This window comes from Heteronotia binoei, chromosome 21 (genome assembly GCF_032191835.1).
Source record: "Heteronotia binoei isolate CCM8104 ecotype False Entrance Well chromosome 21, APGP_CSIRO_Hbin_v1, whole genome shotgun sequence".
NCBI lineage: Eukaryota > Metazoa > Chordata > Lepidosauria > Squamata > Gekkonidae > Heteronotia > Heteronotia binoei.
The window spans coordinates 7,754,828-7,782,178 of NC_083243.1; the positions used below are offsets into that span (position 1 = coordinate 7,754,828).

General features: G+C 47.6%; 1 protein-coding gene across 1 annotated transcript in view; it reads right to left on the reverse strand.

The window, feature by feature from the left end:
• Nucleotides 1-3,705: 3,705 nt before the first annotated feature.
• Nucleotides 3,706-27,351, reverse strand: part of STYX (serine/threonine/tyrosine interacting protein) — a 33,705-nt gene continuing 10,059 nt past the window's right edge. Inside the window, exons 2-11 of the mRNA XM_060261282.1 lie at nucleotides 22,381-22,413; nucleotides 19,365-19,418; nucleotides 18,198-18,295; nucleotides 16,120-16,180; nucleotides 12,267-12,303; nucleotides 11,733-11,772; nucleotides 11,587-11,637; nucleotides 9,443-9,515; nucleotides 7,225-7,309; nucleotides 3,706-4,233 (exon numbers count right to left, since the gene is read on the reverse strand). Coding sequence (XP_060117265.1) covers nucleotides 4,163-4,233; nucleotides 7,225-7,309; nucleotides 9,443-9,515; nucleotides 11,587-11,637; nucleotides 11,733-11,772; nucleotides 12,267-12,303; nucleotides 16,120-16,180; nucleotides 18,198-18,295; nucleotides 19,365-19,418; nucleotides 22,381-22,413 — 603 coding nt within the window. The 3' untranslated portion in view covers nucleotides 3,706-4,162. The remainder of the gene's footprint in view (nucleotides 4,234-7,224; nucleotides 7,310-9,442; nucleotides 9,516-11,586; nucleotides 11,638-11,732; nucleotides 11,773-12,266; nucleotides 12,304-16,119; nucleotides 16,181-18,197; nucleotides 18,296-19,364; nucleotides 19,419-22,380; nucleotides 22,414-27,351) is intronic.

Sequence of the window (27,351 nt, forward strand, 5' to 3'; positions counted from 1 at the left end):
CGTATAGGGTCACACCACACACTTAACAAGGCCATGAAATTCTTCTAGGCTTCCAGTTTAAAACAGTCAGCAGCGTACCTATGATTTGGAACTGTTGGCAGATTGCGCTGTTATGTCTACTAAGCAATTCCCAAATGTCAGACTTGGGGAGATTTCCTGCAATATGTAACACTTCCTCATGTGATTAAATTGAATGAATGACAAGTCTGCTCTATCCTACGGCCAGGGCCAGTGTGGTATAGCAGTTAAGAGCAGCAGATTGTACTCTGGCAAACTGGGTTTGAATACCCAGTCCTCCCCCATGACGCCAGCTAGGTGACCCTGGGCCAGTCATGGTTCTCTTGGCCCCACCTACCTCACAAGGTGCTCGTTGCAGGCAGAGGAAGGGACAGGTGATTGCAAGCTGCTTTGACGCTCTTTAGGGTAGACAAAGGAAAGGAAAGGCCCCCCGTGCAAGCAGCAGTCGTTTCCGACTCGGGGGTGACCTTGCTTTCACAACATTTTCACAGCAGACTTTTGACGGAGCAGTTTGCCACTGCCTTCCCCAGTCATCTACTGTCCCCCAGCAAGCTGGGTACTCATTTGACCGACCTCGGAAGGATGGAAGGCTGAGTCAACCTCGAGCTGGCTACCTGAAAACCCAGCTTCCGCCGGGGATCGAACTCGGGTCGTGAGCAGAGCTTAGGACTGCAGGACTGCAGCTTTAACACTGTGCCACGGGGCTCTTAAGGTAGACAAAAGCAGAGTATAAAAACCTACTATCCCTACAGGGCTACTAAACGACAAGGCCTTCCGCTGATGCTGCCTCCTAGCACTGGTATTTAGCTTACTGTCTATGAAGAGGGATGTTTTCCTTGAACACCACAGCTAGTAGCCACTGATGGACCCATTCCCCATGGCTCTGTGTAATCCTCTTTCAAAGCTATCTGCTCATGCACTTACAACGGCATTGACCTCCACCATCTAATTACTTGATGTATTTCCCTTTGTCTATCCTTTTGCTGAGTTCTAGCGGGCCAAGAAGATGACAATTACCTGTTCCCTTTCTCTGCCCCGTGCATAACCCATCTCATGTCTTCCCATATTCATCTTTTTTTCAAAACGCAAGTCCCCAACTCATTAGGGACAGTCATCCTCAGTGATCATGACTTCCCCTCTTCTGCATTTCTTCCAGAAAGCCATCTTTTTTGAGATATGGGGACACCACATTTCCAAAGGAGGACATTGTACATCTATACAGCTCAGTTATAATACTGGCATTTTTTATTTCTCAATTCTTTTTCTAACTAATTCCAGCTTGGAGTTTGCCTTTTTCTTGGGAGTTTACATTTTTATTTAGCGATAACCCCAAGATCTCTTTTCCTCTCAGCTTTGATCATATCACGCCCCTTCCCAGCCCACCTTTAAAAGTCCCTTCTTTGGAAGTGAGTCTGATAAAACCTGATCCCCTCTGGCTACCATGACCTACCCCAACTTGGGAGAAAGCTGTGGAAACCCTTGGTCATATTTTCCAGCTGCAAAGGGGGGTCCCTGCTTGGGTGACCCCTCACACTTGTCCCACAAGCAGGGCCATACTTGCAGAGTCCATCTAGTTCTAGGGTGAGGCAGTTCCCCAGTATATGCTTAGCAGAAGCTGCTCACTAAGACCTCTGCTGCCTTCCAATGCATATGCAAAAAAGGTGAGGGCAACATGCAGCACAGCTTAAAACCATAACATAAGAGAAGCCATGTTGGATCAGGCCAATGGCCCATCCAGCCCAACACTGTGTGTCACACAGTGGCCAAAAGACCCACGTGCCATCAGGAGGTCCACCAGTGGGGCCAGGGCACTAGAAGCCCTCCCACTGTGCCCCCCCAAGCACCAAGAATACAGAGCATCACTGCCCTAGACATAAGAGAAACCATGTTGGATCAGGCCAATGGCCCATCCAGCCCAACTCTCTGTGTCACACAGTGGCCAATACACACACACACACACACTGTGGCTAATAGCCACTGATGGACCTCTGCTCCATATTTTTATCCAATCCCCTCTTGAAGCTGGCTATGCTTGTAGCCACCACCACCTCCTGTGGCAGTAGATTCCACATGTTAATCACCCTTTGGGTGAAGAAGGACTTCCTTTTATCCTTTCTAACCCGACTGCTCAGCAATTTCATTGAATGTCCACGAGTTCTTGTATTGTGAGAAAGGGAGAAAAGGACTTCTTTCTCTACCTTCTCCATCTCATGCATAATCTTGTAAACCTCTATCATGTCACCCCGCAGTCGACATTTCTCCAAGCTAAAGAGTCCCAAGCATTTTAACCTTTCTTCATAGGGAAAGTGTTCCAAACTTTTAATCATTCTAGTTGCCTTTTTTTGGACTTTTCCCAAGCTTTGGGCCCAAATCACACTGAAAGGCTTCAAATTAATGTCGATACGACCTCCTCCTCCTCCATTGTCTAGCACACCAGCAAAAGCATTTGGCATAAGTCTGCTTGTGTCTTTAGAGAGGAGGCGGAGGGCGAGCAGACAGGGTTTGTTCAGTGGTGGCACCTTACTCGTGGAATGCCTTTCACCTTGAGGATCACCCGACATCTAAGCTATACTGACTCTTTCAAGAACCTGACCAAAATGCTGCTTTTTGCCCAAGCTTTTAATTAAGGGCTGACCAGCCTGCTTTTTGCCTTGAGAGTCGTTTCAAGCTACTTCATGTCTTAGCGGAACCAGGGCAGCGTTGTGGGGAGGGTGTTAGACTAGGAGCTGGGAAACCCGGGTTCAGATCCCGACTTGTCATGGAAACTTGTTGGGGGTCTTGGGCTAGTCACACATTCTCAGCCTACCCTACCCCCTGGGGCTGTTGGGAGGATAAAATGGAGCGGAAGGGAGAATAATCTAAGCCGCTCGGTGTCTCCAAGGAGAAAGGCAGGGTACAAATGAAAACAAATGCTTTCATGTGACGGAACAGGCAATGCTGGCCAAGTGTCGCTCTGAGAAAAATAGTGTCTCTCTCCATCCTTCTCTCCAGCGCTGCCTTGCAGTTCTAACTAAGTCACTGATCTGGATCCCGAGCTCCCTTTCTGCTCGTATCAGGCACTTCCACTGCCAGAAAGAGGGCCAGGCCCAGCTGGGCCTTCTGCCTAACAAGGCTTCTGATTGGCCTCTGGGGATTTGACTGGATAGGTTGGTTTTTTAAAATGTTGTTTTGGCAGCGCAGCACAAGGGTGTGTGACTGAAGGTAAACCACACCAGCCATTTTGTGGCTGGCGCCATCTCATGGCAGCCATTTTGTGTCTGCACCCATCACGCTATGTCAAAATCCCAAAGACCCCTGCAGGGTCAAAAAGGTGTAGGCCCCTGATCTAGTCCCTGATGAGCTGCGTGAGGCTAGAAGTCTCCCAGATTCTTCCTTTGTCTAATCTGTTGAACAAATGACTCCAACAAGGAAGCGCCACCCCACCCCACCCCACCCCACCCCACCGTCTGTTGAGACACTTCCTGTGGATCTTCTGAGAGACGTATGGCTTTTCAGAGAGCCAAAAGAACAGCCGCTTAACTTGGAGGAGAACCTAAACTTTGTATCATGGCTAAATAAGAATCATGAGGAACTCACCCTAAATCTCACGGTGGCCATGGAAATGAGTTTCACTATACTGCAGAAATTGGTTCCCCCACTTTTCTGAACTTCTGCTGAGAAGTGAAGCGCGATACAAACCACAGTGCATTTTAAGAAGCTGTTGGGTTTTTGTTTTTTACTAAAGACTCTTGTTATAAATTACACAAATAACTTTATAAACAAATCCCCCCCACCCAAACTCGCATTTTGTTTAAAGTAATAAGTTTATCAATACAAATAAAGAAATTTCAAGTATGAAAAGTGCATTATTGCAATAATACCTCTTTGCAAGTCCAAAAAAGTTCTTGGTTTAGGGTAAAACTATAAAGTGTAAAAAAAAAAAGAAAAAAGGAGTAAAACAATCAGTGCCATCTAGTCATTCCAGGAGTCCAATACCTTAAAATCCTGCCTGGTGTGCTACTGGAGGGGCAGGTTTGCATCAGGAAGTTGGGCTTTGTGTATCTCTTCTCCCCACCCCCCTAAATGTTCATCCATCCAACCTGCCGAAATTAGCAGCTGCCGTGAATAGAAATCCCCAGCCCGCAATTCCACGGGGCCCTCGGCGTCAGCCGTTCTGTGCTGCTGTTTGCATATTGCCGACTTCTTCATCCTCTTCGTGGGTCCGCTTCAAACTTCCTGCAACAAAAGCAGACTCAGTTGGAAAGCCTGAGCAAGAAGATGGATCGAAGACTTCAACTTAGGGACACACTAAACGTGACAAACAGGAGAGATCAGGATGGATCCCTCCGTAGCAGTAGAAAAGAGCCAGTCTAGTAGAAAAGAGCCAGAGTAGTAGAAAAGAGCCAGAGCACCTTAAAGACTAACAAAATTTGTGGCAGGGGTGGAGCTTTCATGAGTCACTCAGGTACAACTTGTCGCTTTAAAAACAGTAGCCTCCTGGTGGCAGACATAAAAGTCACAGTCAGATCTAGTTTGGCTCTTAGTTTGAATGGAACGGAAAAGATTCTGCAAAAAAGTTTTCATTTCTCTTTAGAAGATTAATCCCCCTGTGTGCATTCACAGTCAGTAAGCTCCGTTTTTATCATTAGTGTCTTTTTAAAGACTGCATAAAAATCTGTAATAATAAAAGATAGATCGATCAAGATCAGTACTTGAAGAAGAGAGCAGTGACTCACAAAAGCTCCTCCTCTGCCACAAATGTTGTTACTCTTTAAAGTGCTCCTGGACTCTCATTCTTTTCTCCCTACAACAGACACCTAGTGAGGCAGGAGGGGCTGAGTTTGGTGAGAACAAGGTCATCCAGCAGGCTCGGGTGGAGGAGGAGTAGAGTCCACCGTGTTGCGGGGTTCTGGAGTCCAGGGCTACTCCTGAGACCCTCAGTTCCCTGAAGTTCTTTCATTGGTTGGGCGGAGACTGGCAAGGGGCTCAAATTGAGTAAAGAGAGAGAGAGAACATAAGAGAAGCCATGTTGGATCAGGCCAATGGCCCATCCAGTCCAACACACTATATCACATAAGAACATAAGAGAAGCCATGTTGGATCAGGCCAATGGCCCATCCAGTCCAACATTCTGTATCACACAGTGGCCAAAACCCCCAGGTGCCATTAGGAGGTCCATCAGTGGGGCCAGGACACTAAAAGCCCTCCCACTGTTGCCCCCCAAGCACCAAGAATACAGAGCATCACTGCCCCAGACATAAGAACACAAGAGAAGCCATGTTGGATCAGGCCAATGGCCCATCCAGTCCAACACTCTATATCACATAAGAACATAAGAGAAGCCACGTTGGATCAGGCCAATGGCCCATCCAGTCCAACACTCTGTATCACACAGTGGCCAAAAATCCCAGGTGCCATTAGGAGGTCCATCAGTGGGGCCAGGACACTAATAGCCCTCCCACTGTTGCCCCCCAAGCACCAAGAATACAGAGCATCACTGCCCCAGACATAAGAACACAAGAGAAGCCATGCTGGATCAGGCTTGGATCAGGCCAATCCAATCCAGTCCAACACTCTGTGTCACACAGTGGCCAAAAAAATTATACACACACACACTGTGGCTAATAGCCATTGATGGACCTCTGCTCCATATTTTTATCTAACCCCCTCTTGAAGGTGGCTATGCTTGTAGCCGCCACCACCTCCTGTGGCAGCGTGGCAGACAGAGACAGTTGTACTAAAACCCCACCTTTCTGTTTATCAAATCCACAAGGTAGCACCACAATTATAAACACTCTCACAATAAAACACTCTCACAATAAAAATGCATGCCATGCCAGAATCTGGCAATAAAAAACCCACTAAAATGGGGGGGGGGGGACCAGGATCTGCAGCAGCTCATTCTAACCAGGCACCTCTTTGAGACCCCCGCCCATTAAGATAGAATGAAGTCGATTTCCCTCCAGAGGGAACCTTCCTGTTTCCATACCAAAACCCCTTCCCAAAAGGCCGCCCATGGAATCTCCCACAAAGGTCCTTGAAGTCAGCCCAGAAAAGCTAATGCCATTAATGCAAGACTGGGATAGGACAGAATCTCTGCAACTGGCAGCTACATTTCGAAACACTGGCTGTTTGGGAAAGAGTCAGCCAGACATCACGTGCATAGCAGTGGTCTCAGGTCACCCACTGCTGCTAAAGGGTAGGAGATTCAGGACAGACAGAAGGAAGTACTTATCACACAGTGCAGTTAAATTGTGGACGCACGGCCACAGAATGTGGCAGCTGCCAACTTGGAAGGCTTTAAAAGGGGAGTGGACAAATCCGTGGAGGACGGGGCTATCGATGGCCGCTAGCCATGATGGATACCTATTCCCTCCAGTTCCAGAGGCAGCTTCCCTCTTTGAATCTTGCAAGGGAGAGGATGCCGTTGCAGTCCTCCTGCTTGTGGGCTTCCTAGAGAAAGCTGGTCAGCCGCTGAGTGAACAAAAACACTGGCTTTGATGGGCCTCGGCTCTGACCCAGCAGGTCCTTGTGTGTAACCTGGCTTGCATGGAGGCTTCTTTGCCCGAAAAGAGCCCTACTGGGGAACCAGCCTGCTCTTTGACCACCGCCACACACAACCAGCACATCATGGCAGGCACGGGATCAAGAGTGTGTGAACTCCTCTCTAGCACAGGCTGCTTTGCATTTGTGCTCAAGCAGAACCCCCGGTGCTGGGACTTTCCCCTTGTCCAGATTAAGCAAATGGTTTGAACAAACCAAGACAGAACGATGATGAAAAAGAAGACCGCAGATTTATACCCCGCCCTTCTCTCTGAGTCCGAGATTCAGAGCGGCTCACAATCGCCTTTATCTTCTTCCCCCACAACAAGACACCCTGTGAGGTAGGTGGGGCTGAGAGAGCTCTTACAGCAGCTGCCCTTTCAAGGACAACCCCTGCGAGAGCTCTGGCTGACCCAAGGCCATGCCAGCAGGTGCAAGTGGAGGAGTGGGGAATCAAACCCGGTTCTCCCGGATAAGAGTCCGCTCACTTAACCAAACCAGCTCTGCAGCCTAGGAAATGATCCTGCGGCTAACACAGCCTCGGCGGTGAAGCTCTCCTCTTGAAAAGAAAAGGGACGCGTGCGCGTTCCCTTCCAAGGAAGTCACTGGGAGGAGTTAAGGACCAGCCCTGTTAGGATTTTCTGTTTGATGGGCGGGAGGTGCAGCCCCACGGGGAGTTCTCACCTGTAGTAACAGACAGTGATCGCTCCAGCTGTCGCGGTGACATCATCTGGATGGTCAGCTTGGCGAGATAGATGGCTTCGTATTCCTACAAAAGGGTCCAGAGCGTGACTGGTTGTGCAGGTATCTGCGGGGGGGTGGAATCTTGCCCAAGGAGCACCCAAGGCACAGAAGAGGAGGGGGCCAAAGAGACCCAAGGCAGGAATGACACCCTTCTAAACCTGATAGCTCTCAGGGGCACGTTAAACTGAGAACGGGATAGGACATCAGGCCCTTTGGGCTGGATCTCTAGAGGGCCGCAAGCCTAGCTGTGCTGGTGGGACAGAACTTCCCCCACCTCCTGCTACAGCCCACAGTGCTCCTCCCCACCTTTTGGAGTTATGAAATCTTGAAACCACTAGGGACAGCAGTCACCCCCTCATATCTGAGCCGCCTGAGCTATTACAGACCAATGAAATCGTGTTCCTTATGTGAAGAGAAAGAGCAGCTGGATCCCTTGAAGTAGTCAGGGAAAGCCCACAGGAGGAGAATTGGAACAGAACTGTGCAGCGTTCACACCGTTCTGGCACAGCCTGGATTGATACCCCTTGGGCAGATCTGCAGAAGGCCAAGCTTGGCCCAGGGACATCGCAGGAACAGAAGGGAAATGCGGCAAGCAGGATAATGGCGGGGGCTACTGCCTTGCTGCCAGCTAAGTCGCAGAGAGTACTTGGAGATCCCCAAGCTCGACCATCAGGCGGCCCCAGGAGTTCTAGACTCCAGGGACTCCATATATGACAACAGCCCGGGCTTGTCCACAACACTTCCCGCTAAATCAGACCGGCTGTCATTTGAGGATCCTCTGCAACGCCCCTCGCTCCGCTCTCCGGGCTTTCCAGAGGTCAAAACCCCTGCGAATTAGGGGTGGCCTCCAGTTCCTGTTTGGTATCTGCTGAATGCTTGAGGCAGTAAGACAGTGCTCCCCAACAAGGTGGCGCCCGCCAATACTTCCCTTGGTACCCGCCAAGCTTTTCAGAAAGTATGGCATTTGGCTCTGTCTCCTGCAGCAGCCATGATGGGGTAGGGCTTCACGGGTCCCCCCAGGTTCTAAAACCCAACACTGGGGACCCCCCAGCTGGAAGCCACTGAGCTTCAATGCCTACCAAGCAGACCTGGCACAAGGGCCACAAGGACGTCTTTTAGCCTTTGTCACTTTATTAAGCTACTCCCTTTTTGGTCCCGCGTTGATGTATTGATTTTTTTCTTTTTCTTTTTGGTATCACGAGCCTGTGTTTGGGGTCCCTTTGGAACATCTAATACTGACCATCCAGTTCTACCGCTACCACCGGGATTTAACTGCTTTACGAACCGTTGTACTAGCACCTATCGCTTTGTTGCTTTATAACTGATGTTTTAAAATGGTTTTTGTTTTATCAAGGTTTTACCCCGTTGGTCGTTTTCCCACCCCCACCCAGGAGCCGCCCTGAGCCTGCCTTCGGCGGGGAGGGCGGGATAGAAATAAAATAACTTGTTTGACCTCTGCAGAAGACCATTGTAGGTTGAAACGTATTGGGTCAAGCAGTTTCCCATTGTTGTATGGTTTTACAAAGGAAGGAGGCTAACGGTGGGCCCTGAAAGCCTTGAGCTTTCTATAATAAAGAAGGTTATTTTTAGGGTTTGTAGAATCTTTCGGGCTCAAGTGCCATGTTCTACTGGAGAAAGTTTTCCTTCTAGACGTTTCGTTCTCAGCTGCGGAGAACATCCTCAGTGGCGTTGCAGCCGGAGCAGGCGCTCTGACCTTCTTGGCTGCTGTGCATTGAGTGGGGCCAGGGCTGCTGGAGAGCTGCTATTTCTAGGCTGGAGGGGGTGTCCAGCAGCCCTGGCCCCACTCAATGCACAGCAGCCAAGAAGGTCAGAGCGCCTGCTCCGGCTGCAACGCCACTGAGGATGTTCTCCGCAGCTGAGAATGAAACGCCTGGAAGGAAAACTTTCTCCAGTAGAACACGGCACTTGAGCCCGAAAGATTCTACAAACCCTAATGATGTTACCAGCCGTGAAAACCTGAAATCTTTGATAAGGTTATTTTTGTTTGTGATTTAATTTTTGGCCCTTAAGTTGCATCTTAACCTTTTAGGTTCTCAATTCTGGTTTTTGGGTTAGGTTTCTTTCCCCCTCTCTGTCCTTCCTTCAACTGTCCAGACCACCATCTGGATCGCCAGCTGGTGGGTGGGGTGGGGCTTACCTGAAGTTGATGAACAAATCCAGCATTGGGATTAATACAGAACCTTCTTTCTTGCACATACGTGAACGCATCCCTGCACGAGAAAGAAGACAGCCCATTTTCATACATGATTCACGCCTGTTTGCATTCACTTCCTTACAAGCTCTCCCCGAATGTACTTTAACCCTGCGTGTATCGTTGGGGTGAGTAGCGTTACAGCCGCCAGGAAAAGTCCTGCTGGGCTGACGGCCTGGGGGAGCCACCTCTCCTAAGCCAGCCGCACCCAAATGGCAGCAGCCACCTCACCTGCCCAGCCAGCACAGCAGTTATGGCTGTGGCCCAGTGGCAGAGCCTTTGCATGGAATGCAGGTCCCAGGTTCAGTCCCCAGCATCTCCACCTGAAAGGACCAGGGAGCGGGTGATGTGAAAGACCTCTGGCGGAGAGCTGATGCCAGTCTCAGGAGGCAATCCTGCCTCGAGGGACCAAGGGCCTGGTTCAGGAGAAGGCAGCTTCCCGTTTTGTGTCCAAGCTAGACGCAGCATGTGACTCATCTGGGGCGGGACTCCCTCCATCAGGGGTGTGTGGCCCCTTTCCAAGGCCATTTTGGCCTCTCACCCTTACCAGCCTATGTAACGGCACAGCAGGGCTCCCAGGAAACCCTACCCAGCCATTAGCCTCTTGCAAAGCTGCGTTGTTCCAAAAAGAGCTCCAGTTGTCACCTGAGCTTTTTTTTTTTTTAACAAAGGATGCTCCAAGGTGATCTGGCAGTGCCCTCCACCACCCTGAAGAGTGGACTCAAGAGTGCAGACATTGACAGGCCCAGGGAAACTCAAACCACATCACTTTGCTGGCAAAACTCCTTCTAAGCTGTACAGTCTCGTGAGCAAAAATTCCACTTTGTGGATACTGGAATTAAAGTGGTGAGCTACTGCATATATTCGTTTGCTCGAGGGCCATTGTTCCTGAGCTAAGTAAAAAATATGTGAGCTGGAGGCTAAAAAACTGAGCTAGCCCACGCTAACTCAGCTTAGGAAAAAACATTGTTCGCTGGGATACTATTTGCCACAGGCTCCTCTGCGGCAATTATTTCAGGAACACACATGTAAGACGTGAGCCTATTTTTATTGAGACTGAAGACACAATATTTTGCCAGAAGCCAGCTTTCATTCTATCCAGGTACCGAAGGTGAAAAGCTGGGCTTTTGGTCACGAGATCAAGACGCAGCTTTTGGACATGAGCCTTTTCACCTTGGTTAGGCCATAGAAACAGATCTAGACTCAAGACACCCTGACATTCTACACTGAGAGGGGCAAAGCACTGTTAGCAACTCCCCACTGTCACCAGCATTACGAAGGGAACCCTCCTCACCTCCCCCAAAGAACACTTGCTGGATCTCAGCCACCCTCTTTGTGATAAAGGCCACAAGAGCTCTACCTTGTCTCTCTGGGATCAGAGCTTTCCATGGCAGTTTCAGCTGGAAAGACGCCTGGCCCGAGATGCAGCCATGTGCCTATGGGACCCATGAGAACTTACAAAGCCACGGGTGCTCCCAGTACCCACTGAGGCCACAAAAGAACAAGGAGCATTCCTGAAAATGGCTGCCAGTGGAGGAGCACAATGCGGATGCTCAGACCAGAGCACAGACACCATTCAGAACGGTGCACTGTACTTTGTGCTCCCTGACTATCCCCTGACAGGGGCCATAGCTCAGGGGTGGGACGCCAGTTCCCCCACATTTCAGATTCCCTTTTCCACCCTGGCACCTCTAGTGGAAGGACCAAGCCATCGCCAGTCAGGGGGGGTGAGCTAGTGCTCTGCTATAAGGTCAGACACTCTATGCACTGGGGGAAACCCAGCAGACCTGGAGCTTCACCCCACCCTTCCGAGAAGACTCATTTGCTCGGCTTCAGCCACTGGGAAGGGAGTGGCCACCAGCCCCAAAGACAGGAGGCGCTGCCATGGAAGGGCCGTGGGGAAGGCAGAAATAGCAGTTGTTTCCCCATCACCACCACCCCATCATCAAGAAGGCTCTGGCAAAGGGGGAAATGTGCCTTGAACGATCCTGGCCATGGTGAGTGACAGCAGGATCTCTGGGCAAACCCAATTTTGACTACATCACGCTCAGCGGCCCAAGCGAGGAAGCAGGATCACGCAGTTTCCATACCTGTACTTCACCCCAAATGTTTCCATAATGTATGCAATAACTAAGGCAGCGCTGAAAAGAAGGGTGGGGGGGAAAGAAAAGAAATAAGATCAGGTATCCAGTGGCCGCACTTTGGGAATGCTAAAATAAAGAGAAACCGTCGTTACCTTCTGGAAATCCCCGCGTTCCCATGGACAAGAACTTTTCCTGAGAACGGAAATAGTTACTTTACACAAGCGGGCTAGAATCCCACCACCCCAACACCGATCGCTTGTCTTGGAAGACTGAATTTACACCCCCTCAACAGGCTTCCTACTATGACGTGAGCAAAACCAAGACTCCCCGCAAGCCAGCAGTGCAAACGGAAGACTCTAAAGCACCTCTGAGCAAAAAGGCCAGGTGTCCTCTAAAGCTCTGGTATCTGGCCAAGGGAGCTTTGACTCTTGACAGTGTACAGCTTGGAAACCGTGTGGGCCCAAGTAATCCAGGTGGCGAAAGTGGGACACAAAGACTTTCTCCCCCAGAAGCTGCTCTGCAAACAAGCAGGGTCACCTGGTTTAGAAAACACCCATTTTGCCTTGGATCTATAATCAGTGCTGCCCCCCCCCCCAAATAACCAAGTGTGCTGTAATATCAACCACCTTCTCAGTACTCACTTATGATTAGGACAAATTAGGCAGGAAGAGAGAAAAGCAACATACCTCCGGTTTGTAAACTGCCATCAATAAACTCCTTAGTCTGAAGGAAAAACACAGAGATTCCATTCCTGTTAGTCAGCTCAGAAATTCTTACACCCATCCAGCAGGACTGGTGCCCACGTACGGCCATGCACTCTGAAGTACTACAAACATCAGGCAATTCCAAAGAACGTGCGCTCCAGAAAGACATAATTACGTGAAAGGTATGGGGGAAATGAGGTTTGCAATCGCTGGCAGTAGACTTAAGGAAGCTGCCCTTCCTCACATATTTTCGGCTTTCAGGTTGCTTTATACCTGCAGGGACAACTTACGGTTTATAAAGACTTGCTCAAACTGAGTTCTGTGGTCACAGTCTGGAGGGGGATGAACCTCCCACCTTTCTATGGCTGGATGCTGTGCTCCAGGAAGCACAACTCCAGCCAGGTCTGTGGATAAAATGCACCCTACGACTGCTATTTGTTGTGTCACCCGTTAGCATACAGTTGCACTTGTCTTGTCGCCATCACTGGCTTCCACACACCAGCATTTCCCTACAGAAAGCAGTGCTGGGAAGCGTACTCCGGACTTGCTTCTGTATGTTGTCTCCCTACAGAGGAACAGCGGAAGGATTCGAACTGACCCTGAAGCCCCTTCAGTTCCAGGCCAATAGGGATGCTCGTCCATCATATTATCAACTTCAAGGCAAAAAAAATGAGGGGAAAGTTCTCAAAGAGGAGCGAACATATGAAGCTGCCTTATACTGAATCAGACCCCCAGTCCATCAAAGTCAGTCTACTCAGACTGGCAGCGGCTCTCCAGGGTCTCAAGCTGAGGTTTTTCACACCTATTTTCCTGGACCCTTTTTAGTTGGAGATGTCGGGGATTGAACCTGGGACCTTCTGCTTGCCAAGCAGATGCTCTACCACTGAGCCACAGCCCCATTCATGGCTCTCCAGGGTCTCAAGCTGAGGTTTTTCACACCTACTTGCCTGGACCCTTTTTTAGTTGGAGATGCCGGGGATTGAACCTGGGACCTTCTACTTACCAAGCAGATGCTCTACCACTGAGCCACCATCCCTCCCTAGTCCTATTTAATATCAATGTGTTGTATTCAACGTGTCAATGGGATGTGTGTCCGGTTATAGAACGGAGGTTCCTATTGTTTGCTTTTTGCTTTTCCAAAGAGGTTCCATAGTCACCACAGCTGTGATGCAGCAAGGTAAGGCCAAGACACCTGTGGCTCTTCCAGAAGCACCTGGAACACCAGGACCTCTGCACAATATTCAGGCAGTGATGCATTAAGGCAAGCCACAGAGAGGGACGGTAGCTCAGTGGCAGAGCATCTGCTTGGTAAGCAGAAGGTCCCAGGTTCAATCCCTGGCATCTCCAACTAAAAAGGGTCCAGGCAAGCAGGCGTGAAAAACCTCAGCTTGAGACCCTGGAGAGCCGCTGCCAGTCAGAGGAGGGGCTGTGGCTCAGTGGTAGAGCATCTGCTTGGTAAGCAGAAGGTCCCAGGTTCAATCCCCGGCATCTCCAACTAAAAGGGTCCAGGCAAATTGGCGTGAAAAACCTCAGCTTGAGACCCTGGAGAGCCATGGATGGGGCTGTGACTCAGTGGCAGAGCATCTACTTGGTAAGCAGAAGGTCCCAGGTTCAATCCCCGGCATCTCCAACTAAAAAGGGTTCAGGCAAGCAGGTGTGAAAAACCTCAGCTTGAGACCCTGGAGAGCCACTGCCAGTCTTAGACAAGACTGACTTTGATGGACCAAGGGTCTGATTCAGTAGAAGGCAGCTTTATATGTTCATACATTCACTGGTTTGGGGAAGCCAAGCTCCGAAATGCTAGCCATGGACAACGGCTAGGGGAGCAATTAATCCCTGGAGCCACTAGGCATCTAGCAGACAGATGCCAGATGACTGAAAAGTGACTCAAATGTTTTTTAGAATCACGATCCATAGGGCCACTGCGGAGGTAACAACCGCCATGCTGTGCGACTCTTCCCCCTCAGCATTCATAGGGCTCTAAGATGAGGCACACTCCGCCGGGAAAGTCTCCAGCACAAATTGCATTACGAGGAGAGCACGCTGTGCATTATATTTCATAAGCTGCCCTGCACGCACAAGAACAATGGGGCGCCAGGGCCTGAAAATTAACAAAGGAAGACTGTGTGATCTTGCACAGCTGCCTTTCATGGCAATGCTGCTTGCGCAGGAAAAAAAATGAGGCTGCTTACCTGTTAGCTGTTGTTCTCTGGGCATCACCTGAAGGGGCTCTGCGCCTCTGCAGACGTTGGCATTCAGAAGCATCTACTGTTAGCGGTTTGGAAAAAAAGACTTCCCTCCCCCTTCTGAAATGTATACTCAGATGGTGCATGCTCTGAAAGGGAGTGCACTCCAGGAAGTTAAAAGTGCGAGTGCACTCCAGGAAGTTAAAAATATCTGTTGCACGGAAGGTAGGCAAGTTGAGTGAATGCACAGGTAACGACAGGTAAGCAATCTGTTTTGACTTTTTAGGTGGCTTTTGCGCATCATGCTATTGAGTGAAGACTACTGACAAGTGCCATCAGTGGAAGAATGAGCGACGCCAAGCATGTCCAAACAATGCACCGCTTCTGGCTCCTACTTCAGGGACGCAGCAATTAATAAATGCTGTTGTCTGAGCCCAGGTTGTCACATGCCTCTGCTGACAGCTGAAGTAGATGCTACACTCCTGTACAAGTGATTCGTAAGAGAGGCATCTTTGCCAACTGATGACAGAGACAAATTGTGCTAGGATATCCAGACGCTGGAATGATGTACAATAGTCCTCCCGCAGAACAGCAGACACACACCACAGGATATTAGAAGAACCGTTTGGCACAGAAGATCCCAATATGATGATGTAGAAGATGATGGTCTTTTTAGCACCCAAGGAGAAGAGAATCTTCTCTGAACTTGACAAGGGTGAAGGCAAGCAGAACAAGGTCCTGATCCAGAAGGGATCCCAGCAGAACCTCAAGGAGGAAGAGCTGTGAGGTCTGAGGAACAACCTTCTCTATATGAAACCGTAGGAATGGGGGATTAGAGCAGACAGCACTGATGCCTGGGCTTGCAAGACTCCCACCAAGGAAGCTGTCTTCCATGAAAGGAGCTTGGTAAATCACAGCTTGGGACAAGTTTGTAGGACCTGACCACAAATTAAGTCAGGACATGATGCAGGTCCCACGCTGAAGTCGGGGTCTTCATATAGACAAATGAAGACCCTGAAGAACTGTGAGCATTCTTGGATGAAAGACTAAGAAGCTCTAATCACAGAGACTAACGGTAGAGAAAATACTGCAGAATGGATAGCAGGGGACGTGTAGATGGATCTCCTCCACATCTGGAAGCAAACACCGTAGAGCATGTCTGCTTGTGCCACTGTCCGCCAGGCGGCTTCCTCGCCTTCAGAGCATACACAGTCCAAGGCTACATTCTTTGTGCCAAAAACAAGCTCAGAAGGTTCTGAATGCCAGTGCGAGACCCCATGTGAGCCACAGAGACCACAAAGCAGTAACTTCCCAGTGATAGGCACCCTCGGTAACCAACAATACTACCAACAGGGACGGGACTCACAGAACTGTAGCTGCACAAACTACATAGGATGTCATGCGTTTAGGGACCTTTCCGCTTCAAGAAAAGCCATGCAAATTGGCCCAGAAAAAATGCTTTGTGAGGCATCGGTGAGGGTCGCTGGCAGTGTCACAAGGGGAATAAGAAAAGAGTGACTGAAATGCTTTGGGGGGAAGGGATGGCTTCTTGCTTTCACACAATCACTGAGCCGCACTAATGTGAGCTAGGCGGCGCGGCTCCCGGACAGTTTTAAGGATGAAACCCACAAGCCAAGATAAACACTTACCATAGGGAAAAATCTTATTATATTTTCAATGGGATTATCTGCAATATCCAAGACTAAATACCTACAATTAAAATAAGCACGTTAAAATTCACAGCCAGGATCGCTCTTCTTACAGACTGCAAACATTGAGCTTGGCAATTAATCAGTAGCCGAGATAAAAGAAGCCACGTTCAAACGCAGACTCCCTCAAAATGCTGCTGCGGCGATGTCTGATTACGGCCCAAAGACCCCGTGGTCACAAGCTGCCTTTGGGAGAGAGCCTTCTACAGTGCCAGTGTTCTCCCTGAATCTCCCCCTCCCAGCTGCCTTTAGTCCCACCACAGAGTGACCCGCGTTTACTTCGAAAACCAGGTCTGGAATCTAACAGGTGCTGGGACACTGCAGGGGCCCCCAACTTTTTGGAGCCTGCAAGCACCTCTGGAATTCTGACACACTATGGTGGGCGCTGCCACAAAATGGCTGCCACAAGAGGTAGGGCCAGCATACGCTGGCTGCCACAGGAGACAGAGCCAACGATCAAATGGTTGCCCCAGCTTACCTTCAGTCACACGGTGAAGATCCTTGCGCTGCGGTGGCGCAAGCTGCCAAAGCAATGTTTTTTTAAAAAACTGCACAGCCAATCAAATCTCCAGTGGCCAATCAAAAGCCCTGGAGGGCAAAAGTTCCACCAGGCCTGCCCACTTAAGAGTGTCAAGTTATTCTTAAGTGAAAACATTCTTATAATAAGCAGCCCCACCGCTTAAGTATCCCCCCCCGCAAAAAAAAAAAAAAAAGGTAGAAAAGGATTCTTTGAAGGTCAACATGAAATGGAACTAAAACGATGACACATCTCTTTCTTCACATTAAAGGTGGCACACCTTTTTGAAGACTGGTCCTTTGAGCATGGGAACTGAACTTCTGAAACTCATCGCGGAACTAGAAAGAAAACTGTGCCCTGACTGGCAAATGCAACCCAAGTGATCGTGAGCCCTTTGGAGAAATTGCAGCTTGGCATCTAAGAAGAGGTGTGAAAACATGCCCCTTGTGTTCTCTGGCGTTACAAAATGGCAGCTCTTGTCCCACTGGCTCCCTCCTGGGAACAAACGCAGTCCCTGCAAAGGGAGCAAGGCTGGAAAACAGCACAGAGGTCTGTCTGGAACCACAGCAGCTGGAGATCTGAACATCGCTTGGGAAAAGGTCCAAAGATGCAGTACCTAAACACAGCGCTTCTGCTATATTTTAATTTAACCATGGTTCTCTTCCTTTGGCGATCATAATGCAAATTATGAAGAGACAGATAAGCATCATGAAGGAACTCCTACGTCTGCCCTTCTGACCCTCTAAAGGACAATGGATTGAATCCCATTCATCTATCCCTCTAATGCAGGGGTGGGGGACCTTTTCTCTGCCAAGGGCCATATGGATATTTATAACATCATTCGCGGGCCATAAAAAATTATCAACTTAAAAAACAGTGCTCCGCAGAGGGAGAATGATTCAGGCCAGCAAAATTAATGCAAATAATTGTTTTTCTATTTGAAGTCATGTGGGGAGAGCACACACACACACACCCCTGGTCCACCGCCCTAGGCAAATGCCTAGGTTCAGGGCTTTTTTGTAGAAAAAGCCCAGCAGGTACTCAGTAGGATATTAGACCACCTCCCCTAATATTAGCATATTAGGTCACACACTCATTAGCATATTAGGCCACACCATCTGGGATAATCAAGTGCAAACTGAACTGTGACAGTAACTTTGCCAGGCCCTGGGGAGGCTGCTGCACAGTGCGGCTGGGCCCCACGATCCTCGCTGGCCATCCAGGCCCCAAGGAGGCTGCCACATGGCTCGGTTCAGCCCAGCAATCCCCGAGGGCCACACCAAGTGACCTCAAGGGCTGCATACGGCCCTCGGGACAAAGGTTCCCCACCCCTGCTCTAATGGCATGGTTTTAACCTTTAACATAGAAGTGCCGCTGCTGGGGAAAAGATACAATCTAACATACCTGCAAGCATAACCATAACCATAGCCAACGTTTCTTGAACAAAGAGTCCTGATGACCATCGTTTTTAGACTACGGTGGTATTGGTTGCAATGCTTACCTAAATAATTGTTGGAAGTTTGGTTTAATAAAGTTTGCTTCGATATTTTGCCGTATGCATATTACATGGGTAATCCCATGTTTCTGAAGTATAGGTAGCTGCAAGACAAAATGTTGGAAGAAATGAGCGCCCCTTTAAGGCTAGCCCTGATAAAATATTGGCAGGAGAACATTTACAACTTCTTGCGTTCCCAATATTTAACTACAGGACATAACATGAAATATTTAGTTCTTCATACATATAGTTCAGTAGAACTGAGATGGCTCAACACCGTTAACTGGCTTATCTACTCATGACAGCATCTAACAGTAGCACGGCCGGCCTTTATGTGGACAAAAAAGACAGCCAAACTTGACCACCCACAAAAAAGGCAGAAATCTGCGTAATACAGGGAACTCCATCCCCAGGGTATGTGGGGAAATGTCTTTGTTAAGGAATCAAAAAGGAAAAGAAAACCCTCAAATGATGAGGAGTGATCCTGCTCCAGAAAGGGCAATGTTGACAGCAGCTGGGAGTGGTGAAGAAGGAAAAGTATCGGCTGAAGGCTCAGAAAATCATGCTGGGGAGATTTCACAGGTGTGGTGGGACTTATATACAAATTGCTTGTTTTGTATAGTGCTAGTATGGAAACAACCAGCATCTTGTACAATGGAACACTAAAAATTGCTGTAGGTCCCAATTTAAGCTTCTGGAGACGGACCCAGCCCTTTCCAGAGTTCTGGAGGCAGGTTCAAGGCAGCTTCCCTCAACCTCCACTCAAAGATCCACAAGCAGACTAAGCAAGTCAAGGGAATCACACGGATTCTGCTAATGCAGTGCTTTAGCTGTAATTCAGTTAACATGTGACCAAATGTAATGGCCACATCATGCTTTGATCTGGAAGTTTGAGATACATATCTGAAAGTTTTGAAGGTCAGCGCAATGGAACGGATTTCTTATTGGAAAGGATTACGGAGTGAGTCAGTTGTTAATACTGATTGAGTTCTGGTCCAATTTGACTTTGGGAAACTTTCTTTCAAATAATAGCGCAGATCACTAAGCGACGCAATCTATACAGTAGCAATCAGCATATCAAAATGTGTGTAATTATTCTTTTGTGTGGAACAACTGCTATTGTTTGTATAACTCGTGTTCATTTACAACATAAAAAGTTTAAGGCGGGCCTACCTTGCTTTTCATAGCTGAAGAATATGGGCCTAAGAACAACCCAGGTAAAATTTCCTAAAAGGGAAGGGAGAGGGAGAAAACAAAACAGCCGCTCTATCATACTGTAAAGTTACAGAAAGAAACACATTATTTGCACTTTAACTGAGCAACTCAATCGGCTAAGAACTTCTCTCTGGGGATTACATGCCAAAGTGGGGATCCTTGGCTTCAGGATTGGTGGTCACCCCAGAAGACGTGTCCATGACCAAAGGCCCAAATAAGTTCACACAGCAGCCCATGAGCAACTCTACTGCTGCACTGGGGTATAGTTATTATTGGTGTAGTGACCCTAAGAAACAGCAACACACTAGGAAAGTTAAGAGCCCTGCTGGATCAGACTAGAGGTCCATCTAGTCCAGGATCCCGTCTCTCATAGTGGTTGACCAGTTTCTCTGGAGGGCCTACAAAAGGGCATAGAGACCCAATGTTGCCTCCTGGAACTGGGCTTCAGAGACTGACTGCCTCTGAATGTGGAGCTTCAGTTGAGGTCCCCAGTACCTGTCTGTGTACCCTTTTGGCAAGTGTATGCCACACCAGGAACTTCAACTCAAGACTTCAAATACTAATCTAGCTGTGAAAGATCAGAGGTGCCATGGAGGGAAAATCCTCCCTCCCACCCAAGCTGACAGATGATCAGGGCAGAATATTCAAAGCTGTATGAAAAATGGATTTGCCAGTAGGCTACTGTTCACGCTCTGCCCGAGAAAAGGAGGAGAGCTAGAACCACGGATAAATCTGAAGCAGGGGAGGGGCTATGGCTCAGTGGAAGAGCATCTGTTTGGCATACAGAAGGTCCAACATTCAGTCTCAGACACCTCACCTAAAATGTGAAAGACCTCAGCCTAAGACCCTGGAGAGCTCCTGCCAGTCTGAGTAGACAACACTGACCTTGATGGACTGAAGGTCTGATTCAGCAGAAGGACTGAAGGCCTGATTCATGTGCGTTTATGTGTATTCCTAGCAAAGACTACCTGTTGCCACTACCATACAGAGATGTCAGGAAATATTTCTACTGATTGTTACACCTCATCTTTTCACTGTTTGCTTATCCCAAGCCTCTCTCTCCACCTTCTGCCTTCTTTCTCACCTTACCATGATTCTTTGCCTGAATCAATATTTATCTTCAGGAATTCTCTGTTATGCCTTCATGTCCCACTATCTTAAAGGGGGGGGGGGGGAAGCACACGAACTGGCTTATTTTTTTGAACCATCCAAATTGTTCACCAAGCCTTCCTCAACTCACCTTCACTGCCAGTGATATTTAGTGATGTGAGGACCCCTGAGCCTTTAGCAACCAAGCAGGCAGAAATTCAACAAACCAAACCTACTGGATTTCTTTGTGCTACGTAGCTGGGGGGACCCACTCCTGCTGTGTTAGATCTACAAGGCAGATCAGGGAAGCTCATTCAGTCTAGATCTCTATGCAAAAAAGACTTTGTCTTTTAGAATTTTGCAAGTTATTTGTATCTTTTATTTTGGCTGCCATCCTAAGCACACATGCCCAGATTACAAATCCTACCAAAATCAATACACTTCATTTCCAAGGGAATGTGGACTTTAGGATCTGTGTTAATACGAAACATATGTTTAAAGAGAAGACAGGTGACCCCTCCTCAGTCTATTTTGACCTCTTTCCCTTTCCTCCACAATTTCTGAGGCTGATACTGAACAAGATGAAATCAGGAGTGAAAAATCTGGCTGCATGCACAATTCTGCCTGCTTGCTTCATGCTAGGACGGCATGGACGGGATTCCACTCTTCCCCACGCTGAGGGCCCCGTTTAGCAGCTAGTTTTCATCCACAGTCCCCTCATCCTTTTGCTTCCTTATACATAACCTACTTAGCAACTTTTCTGAAACAACTATCATTCTTAAAAACAAAGGCAGAGAGCGTTACAGGATGAGCCCTCCCACACCTCTGTTACAGACCATGAGGAGAAGCCTCCTGCCCAGAGCAGACCTGGGCCCATTCAAGAGAACTGAGAGAGAGGTACATACGGAGGGCAGCCAGCTGCCTACAAGCGAAGGTCACTGTCGCTCAATGGTGAATTTTGGGTGAATGGCCTTGGGGTGAGAGCTGCCTGCAAGCCCAGAGGCTTGAAAAGGATCAGAGGGGCAAGGCAACCTACTGGGATTGGGGTCTAATGAAATCCAGAAACAAAGCGTGTTTAGGGCAAGGGTGTTGAACTCATTTGTTATGAGCGCCAGATCTGACATAAAAGGGACCTTAGGCTGGGCTATATTAGGGCAGGCCATGTGTGTAAGATTAGGTAGCAGAGATAAACTTTTAAAGGACACAGACAAACACGAGTAAAGTTTTTTTTTAACTTTAAAACATGCTTAAAACATTAGCACTTGTTGGTCTTAAAGGTGCTTTCATTGTATTTCTCCCATGGGATCCAGGGAACTGGGCAAAGGAAGCTCTGGCTCTTTCCTTCCTTCCCCAGGGGACCAGGAGGAGGAGGAGCCTAAACCAATGGAGAAAATCAAGGTTTTCCTCTGTAGTTCCTGTGCAATTGAGCAAGCTGAGATGCAGAAGGAAGCAAGAGAGAGGAAGAAGAAAAGACAAGAGCCAGATGCTCGGGGGCCTAATAGGAGCCCCCAGGCCACATATTTGACGCCCCTGGTTGAGGCCATTGTTTCTCAAAAATAATGCTGCAGCCACCATTTCGATGGGGAAAACTAATTTTTTAATGCACTAACTTGACAATCCCAACAAACCCTCTGTGCTTGGGAGCAGAGTGCTGAGCAGCAACACAGATTTGTAGCGAGTCAGCATGGTGGCAACTCTACCCTACTCACCATGTCCTGGAATTAGCCTTCTTGGGACCAGGACCCCTCCTGGAAAACAGAGTCTTCCAGACTTCCTTCATTCACCCCTGCAGTACCCAAGAGTATCTTAGTGTTCCTCAGGATTTTCCTGAGCACCACCAGAGAGTTAATTAACAACCAGCTTTGACTGAAAGAAACATCCATACCTGCATCTCTCTTCTCATTGGATATGTCCAGTCCTGAACAGGGAAACAAACAAACAAGTTTACACACAATAAAGAACAAACCAGCCAACAAACAATTGCATTCTTGAAAAAGCTGCATGGTAAGGGGCTGGAGAGAAGACAATCACAATTATTGATACCGTATCATTAAACTGTGTCACACTTGTCATATCTGATGGAATTCAATGGACCCCCTCTGACTTGGTTAAAGAATCTGCACAGCGGCAGCTTGACTGTTGGAGAAAGTTAATACAGCTCCGGTGCTCCTATTGTTCCCCAGAATGGGCACAATGGAACTGTTTAGGATGGAATAAGGTTGCAGCAAAATGGAATTTCTATAAAACCAACAGAGTGACAGTTAAACAGTATTGTTCAAGACAGCATTTTTATAAAGTGAACAGGATTCTAATTTTAATGCCTGAGACTTCTCTGCAGCATTTATCCTTGCACTGTATAATGCCTTTTGTACTGCATAGCCTTCTTGTTCTGTAATCCAGTTTGCATCTCAATGAGAAAGGTGAATAAATAAATGGTGCTTAGAGAAGACATTCTGGATGCAGCCTCAGGATTCCTTTAACGGATCTTAGCAAACATGAGTCACCTTAGATTATTTCCCATGAGGTATGTTTCTTGCCTTTCTTCTGACCAAGGTGGTTAAAAGAGTCCCGCATCTCAAGGACCAAGAGAGCTAGTCCACAAAAGATTGAAGATTTGTTAGTCTTTAAGGTGTTGCAGGACTGGTTAGTTTGGGGCACTTTGTTGTGTGTACCTCTTACATTTTATTACCTTTGGTCTCCCTGCTCACACTTTTTCCCCTCCAAGCCCACAACCGGCACCAACTGTGCCAAGATGTGCACTTTCTGAACAGGGTTCCAGGGGCTCTAGCCTGTGAAATAAATCTAACCTTTTAAAGTGCCACACTTTGCTGTTTTTCTGTAACAGACCAGCATAGCTAGCCACCCTTCTGGAACTGGTGGCCGAGTGTTTACTACGCAGTGACTTTTCTCCACCTACCTGAAGAGAAAACCAAACCAAGAAGTAGTCCAGGAACTCATTTCCCTTGATACTTAAACTATGTATTCATTGGACTCACCTTGGTTCAATAGAGAATGGAGTTTTCTCTCCCCAGCATAGCAAACAATAACTTCAATCATTAAATGCCCATTGGGCGACCAGAACAGCACTAAAGAATAATTCACTGACATGATATGACAAATAAAGCACGCTGTTTTTTTTAATTTTCACTGGCAGCAAACTAATTATTTAACTGTCTATCTGGAGATAGCTGGTACTTTAACTGTCTATCTGGTACTTCTGCTTTATTAAGCTGGGCTCAAATTTCTCCTGACAAAAAGGGTTTTGTTAAAAATAAAAAATAAAAAGAGCACAGCTGCATCCAATCCATTTACTACCCTTAAGAAAGTCAAGTCTTATACCTGACTTAGTTTCCCCTTTGAGCAATTGTGGGATCTATTTGGACACTCTTACACAAAGAAGTAAGCTCTACAGGCAAGTATCAGCCAGACTTTCCCCCTAGTTAAAAGTGATCAACAATCAGCAGGTGTGATCTTTATACTAGGCGTAAACAGAGCTTCAAGCTCTACCGTCTATGCTGGACCAGGCATTTGGGGCTCAAGCACATCGGAGATATATTCTTCAGGCACTGATGAAGAAGAAGAAGAAGATGATGATATTGGATTTATATCCCGCCCTCCACTCCGAAGAGTCTCAGAGCGGCTCACAATCTCCTTTATCTTCCTCCCCCACAACAGACACCCTGTGAGGTGGGTGGGGCTGGAGAGGGCTCTCACAGCAGCTGCCCTTTCAAGGACAGCCTCTGCCAGAGCTATGGCTGACCCAAGGCCATTCCAGCAGGTGCAAGTGGAGGAGTGGGGAATCAAACCCGGTTAAGAACATAAGAACATAAGAGAAGCCATGTTGGATCAGGCCAACGGCCCATCAAGTCCAACACTCTGTGTCACACAGTGGCAAAAAATTTTTTATACACACATACACTGTGGCTAATAGCCACTGACGGACCTGTGCTCCATATTTTTATCTAAACCCCTCTTGAAGGTGGCTATACTTGTGGCCGCCACCACCTCCTGTGGCAGTGAATTCCACATGTTAATCACCCTTTGGGTGAAGAAGTACTTCCTTTTATCCGTTTTAACCTTTCTGCTCAGCAATTTCATCGAATGCCCACGAGTTCTTGTATTGTGAGAAAGGGAGAAAAGTACTTCTTTCTCTACTTTCTCCATCCCATGCATTATCTTGTAAACCTCTATCATGTCACCCCGCAGTCGACGTTTCTCCAAGGTAAAGAGTCCCAAGCGTTTCAACCTTTCTTCATAGGGAAAGTGCTCCAGCCCTTTAATCATTCTAGTTGCCCTTCTCTGGACTTTCTCCAATGCTATAATATCCTTTTTGAGGTGCGGCGACCAGAACTGCACACAGTACTCCAAATGAGACCGCACCATCGATTTATACAGTGGCATTATGATACTGGCTGATTTGTTTTCAATTCCCTTCCTAATAATTCCCAGCATGGCGTTGGCCTTTTTTATTGCAGACACACACTGTCTTGACATTTTCAGTGAGTTATCTACCACGACCCCAAGATCTCTCTCTTGGTCAGTCTCTGCCAGTTCACACCCCATCAACTTGTATTTGTAGCTGGGATTCTTGGCCCCAATGTGCATTACTTTGCACTTGGCCACATTGAACCGCATCTGCCAGATAAGAGTCTGCACACTTAACCACTACACCAAACTGGCTCTTTGCAGCTCTTTGGTACTGAATAGCATTTGAAGCCCTTTCACCATGCAAATTTCTTCAGCTGTAACTTCTGAATGGCACAGCAAGAATCCAACACAAGCAGTTGGTTGCTTCTATTATGCAATTTAAAACAAACTCTTAAAATCTGGCTGAGTGATGAATCAGGATAAGTCATTTGAAATGTACGCAACTGTTCCAACCCATGTGGCCACAAACTGGCAATTTACAAAGAATTTCAAGCCACAGAACATTGGCCAAAAACTTAAGCATTACTGAAAATGAACAATCTTCACACTGTGTCAGCCCAGAAGTGTCTTGCAAATGACTGTATTTATGTGTGCCAACAAAAAGTAAATACAGTTATCCAGTTAATTCCAGATCCCAGACAGATCCCCAAATCCAAGCACCGGAGTATCGACTAATCAAAAATATTTACCTAAAGGACCACTGATTTCAATGGAACATTTCCAAGTGTGCTCAAGATCACAGCTTTCAATCAGACCACCCACTTGTTTAATAACTAGTCATGGGTGTTACGATACAACACAAATTATTTATATCTGAGAATTGTATTTTAAAAACCCTGTTGCTCATTCTGGTTTTTTAAAATTCTGATTTTAATTTACTGCCATTCACATTTTTTCTCCCATATTAGTTCATAGTTCCTTCGTTCATTTTCACTCCCATACCTGTTCACAGCGTGGTAGTTTAGAAAGACAGAGAAGGAGATGCAGATGTATTATTATCTAAACTTCAGACCCTGAGACTTTTACCACTTGCAGCTTGAAAAGCAGAAATACAAGTTACTTCCCTGGCAATATGATTTTCTACAAAACAAAAGGAATGCTTTCTCAGCTTTGCAAATATATAAGGGAATACTGACGGTAGAAGCACAATCTAGATCGATCACTTGTTTCAACTTAACAAAGCAAGAGTCAGGCTGCACTTTTAAGATCAACAAAGTTTTGTTCAGAATGTAAGCTTTCCTGTGCTCTAAGCACACTTCATCAGACAACAGTATGGAATGGCAAGCAGTCCTAAATATAGAAGAAGATATTGGATTTATATCCCGCCCTTCACTCTGAAGAGTCTCAGAGCGGCTCACAATCTCCTTTTACCTTCCTCCCCCACAACAGACACCCTGTGAGGTAGATGAAGATACTGGATTTATATCCTGCCTTCCACTCCGAAGAGTCTCAGAGCGGCTCACGATCTCCTTTACCTTCCCCCCCACAACAGACACCCTGTGAGGTGGGTGGGGCTGAGAGGGCTCTCACAGCAGCTGCCCTTTCAAGGACAGAGTCTCAGAGCGGCCTACAATCTCCTTTCCCTTCCTCCCCCACAATAGACACCCTGTGAGGTAGGTGGAGCTGAGAGAGCTCACAGCATCTGCCCTTTCAAGGACAGAGTCTCAGAGCGGCCTACAATCTCCTTTATCTTCCTCCCCCACAACAGACACCCTGTGAGGTGGGTGGGGCAGAGAGGGCTCTCCCAGCAGCTGCGCTTTCAAGGACAGTCTCAGAGCGGCCTACAATCTCCTTTCCCTTCCTCCCCCACAGCAGACACCCTGTGAGGTGGGTGGGGCTGGAGAGGGCTCTCACAGCAGCTGCCCTTTCAAGGACAACCTCTGCCAGAGCTATGGCTGACCCAAGGCCATGCTAGCAGGTGCAAGTGGAGGAGTGGGGAATCAAACCCGGTTCTCCCAGATAAGAGTCCGCACACTTAACCACTACACCAAACTGGCAGTGTAGTGGGCAGTGAGTTAGTATGCATAGAAATGTTTTTAGCAGATTAAAAGAATCACAAATTGGGGTCTTGTGTTTGTTAGTCAGTGTTACCTGGGCCGAAACAATGAAAGGTAATATAAAGCAGATTGATGTCCATGTTCTAAACCCATTAGTTATCCTGGGTGTGAAGTGCAATAAATGAGAGTCTGTTCTAATGTTTTTGTTGCTCAGTCTCCGGGTTAAAATGAGGGCATATGTTTCCCAGAGGTTTGATTTAAACATGTAACACACATATAAGCATAATTCTAGTATGTCATTAGAAAAAGAATACATTAAAATATAGTGGAAGATGGGTTAGTATATGTAATGTTTCAACTTAAATATCAACATGACTTTTGCAGCCATTCACTGATCCGGAATGTCTTACACATGCAATAAATATCATTCA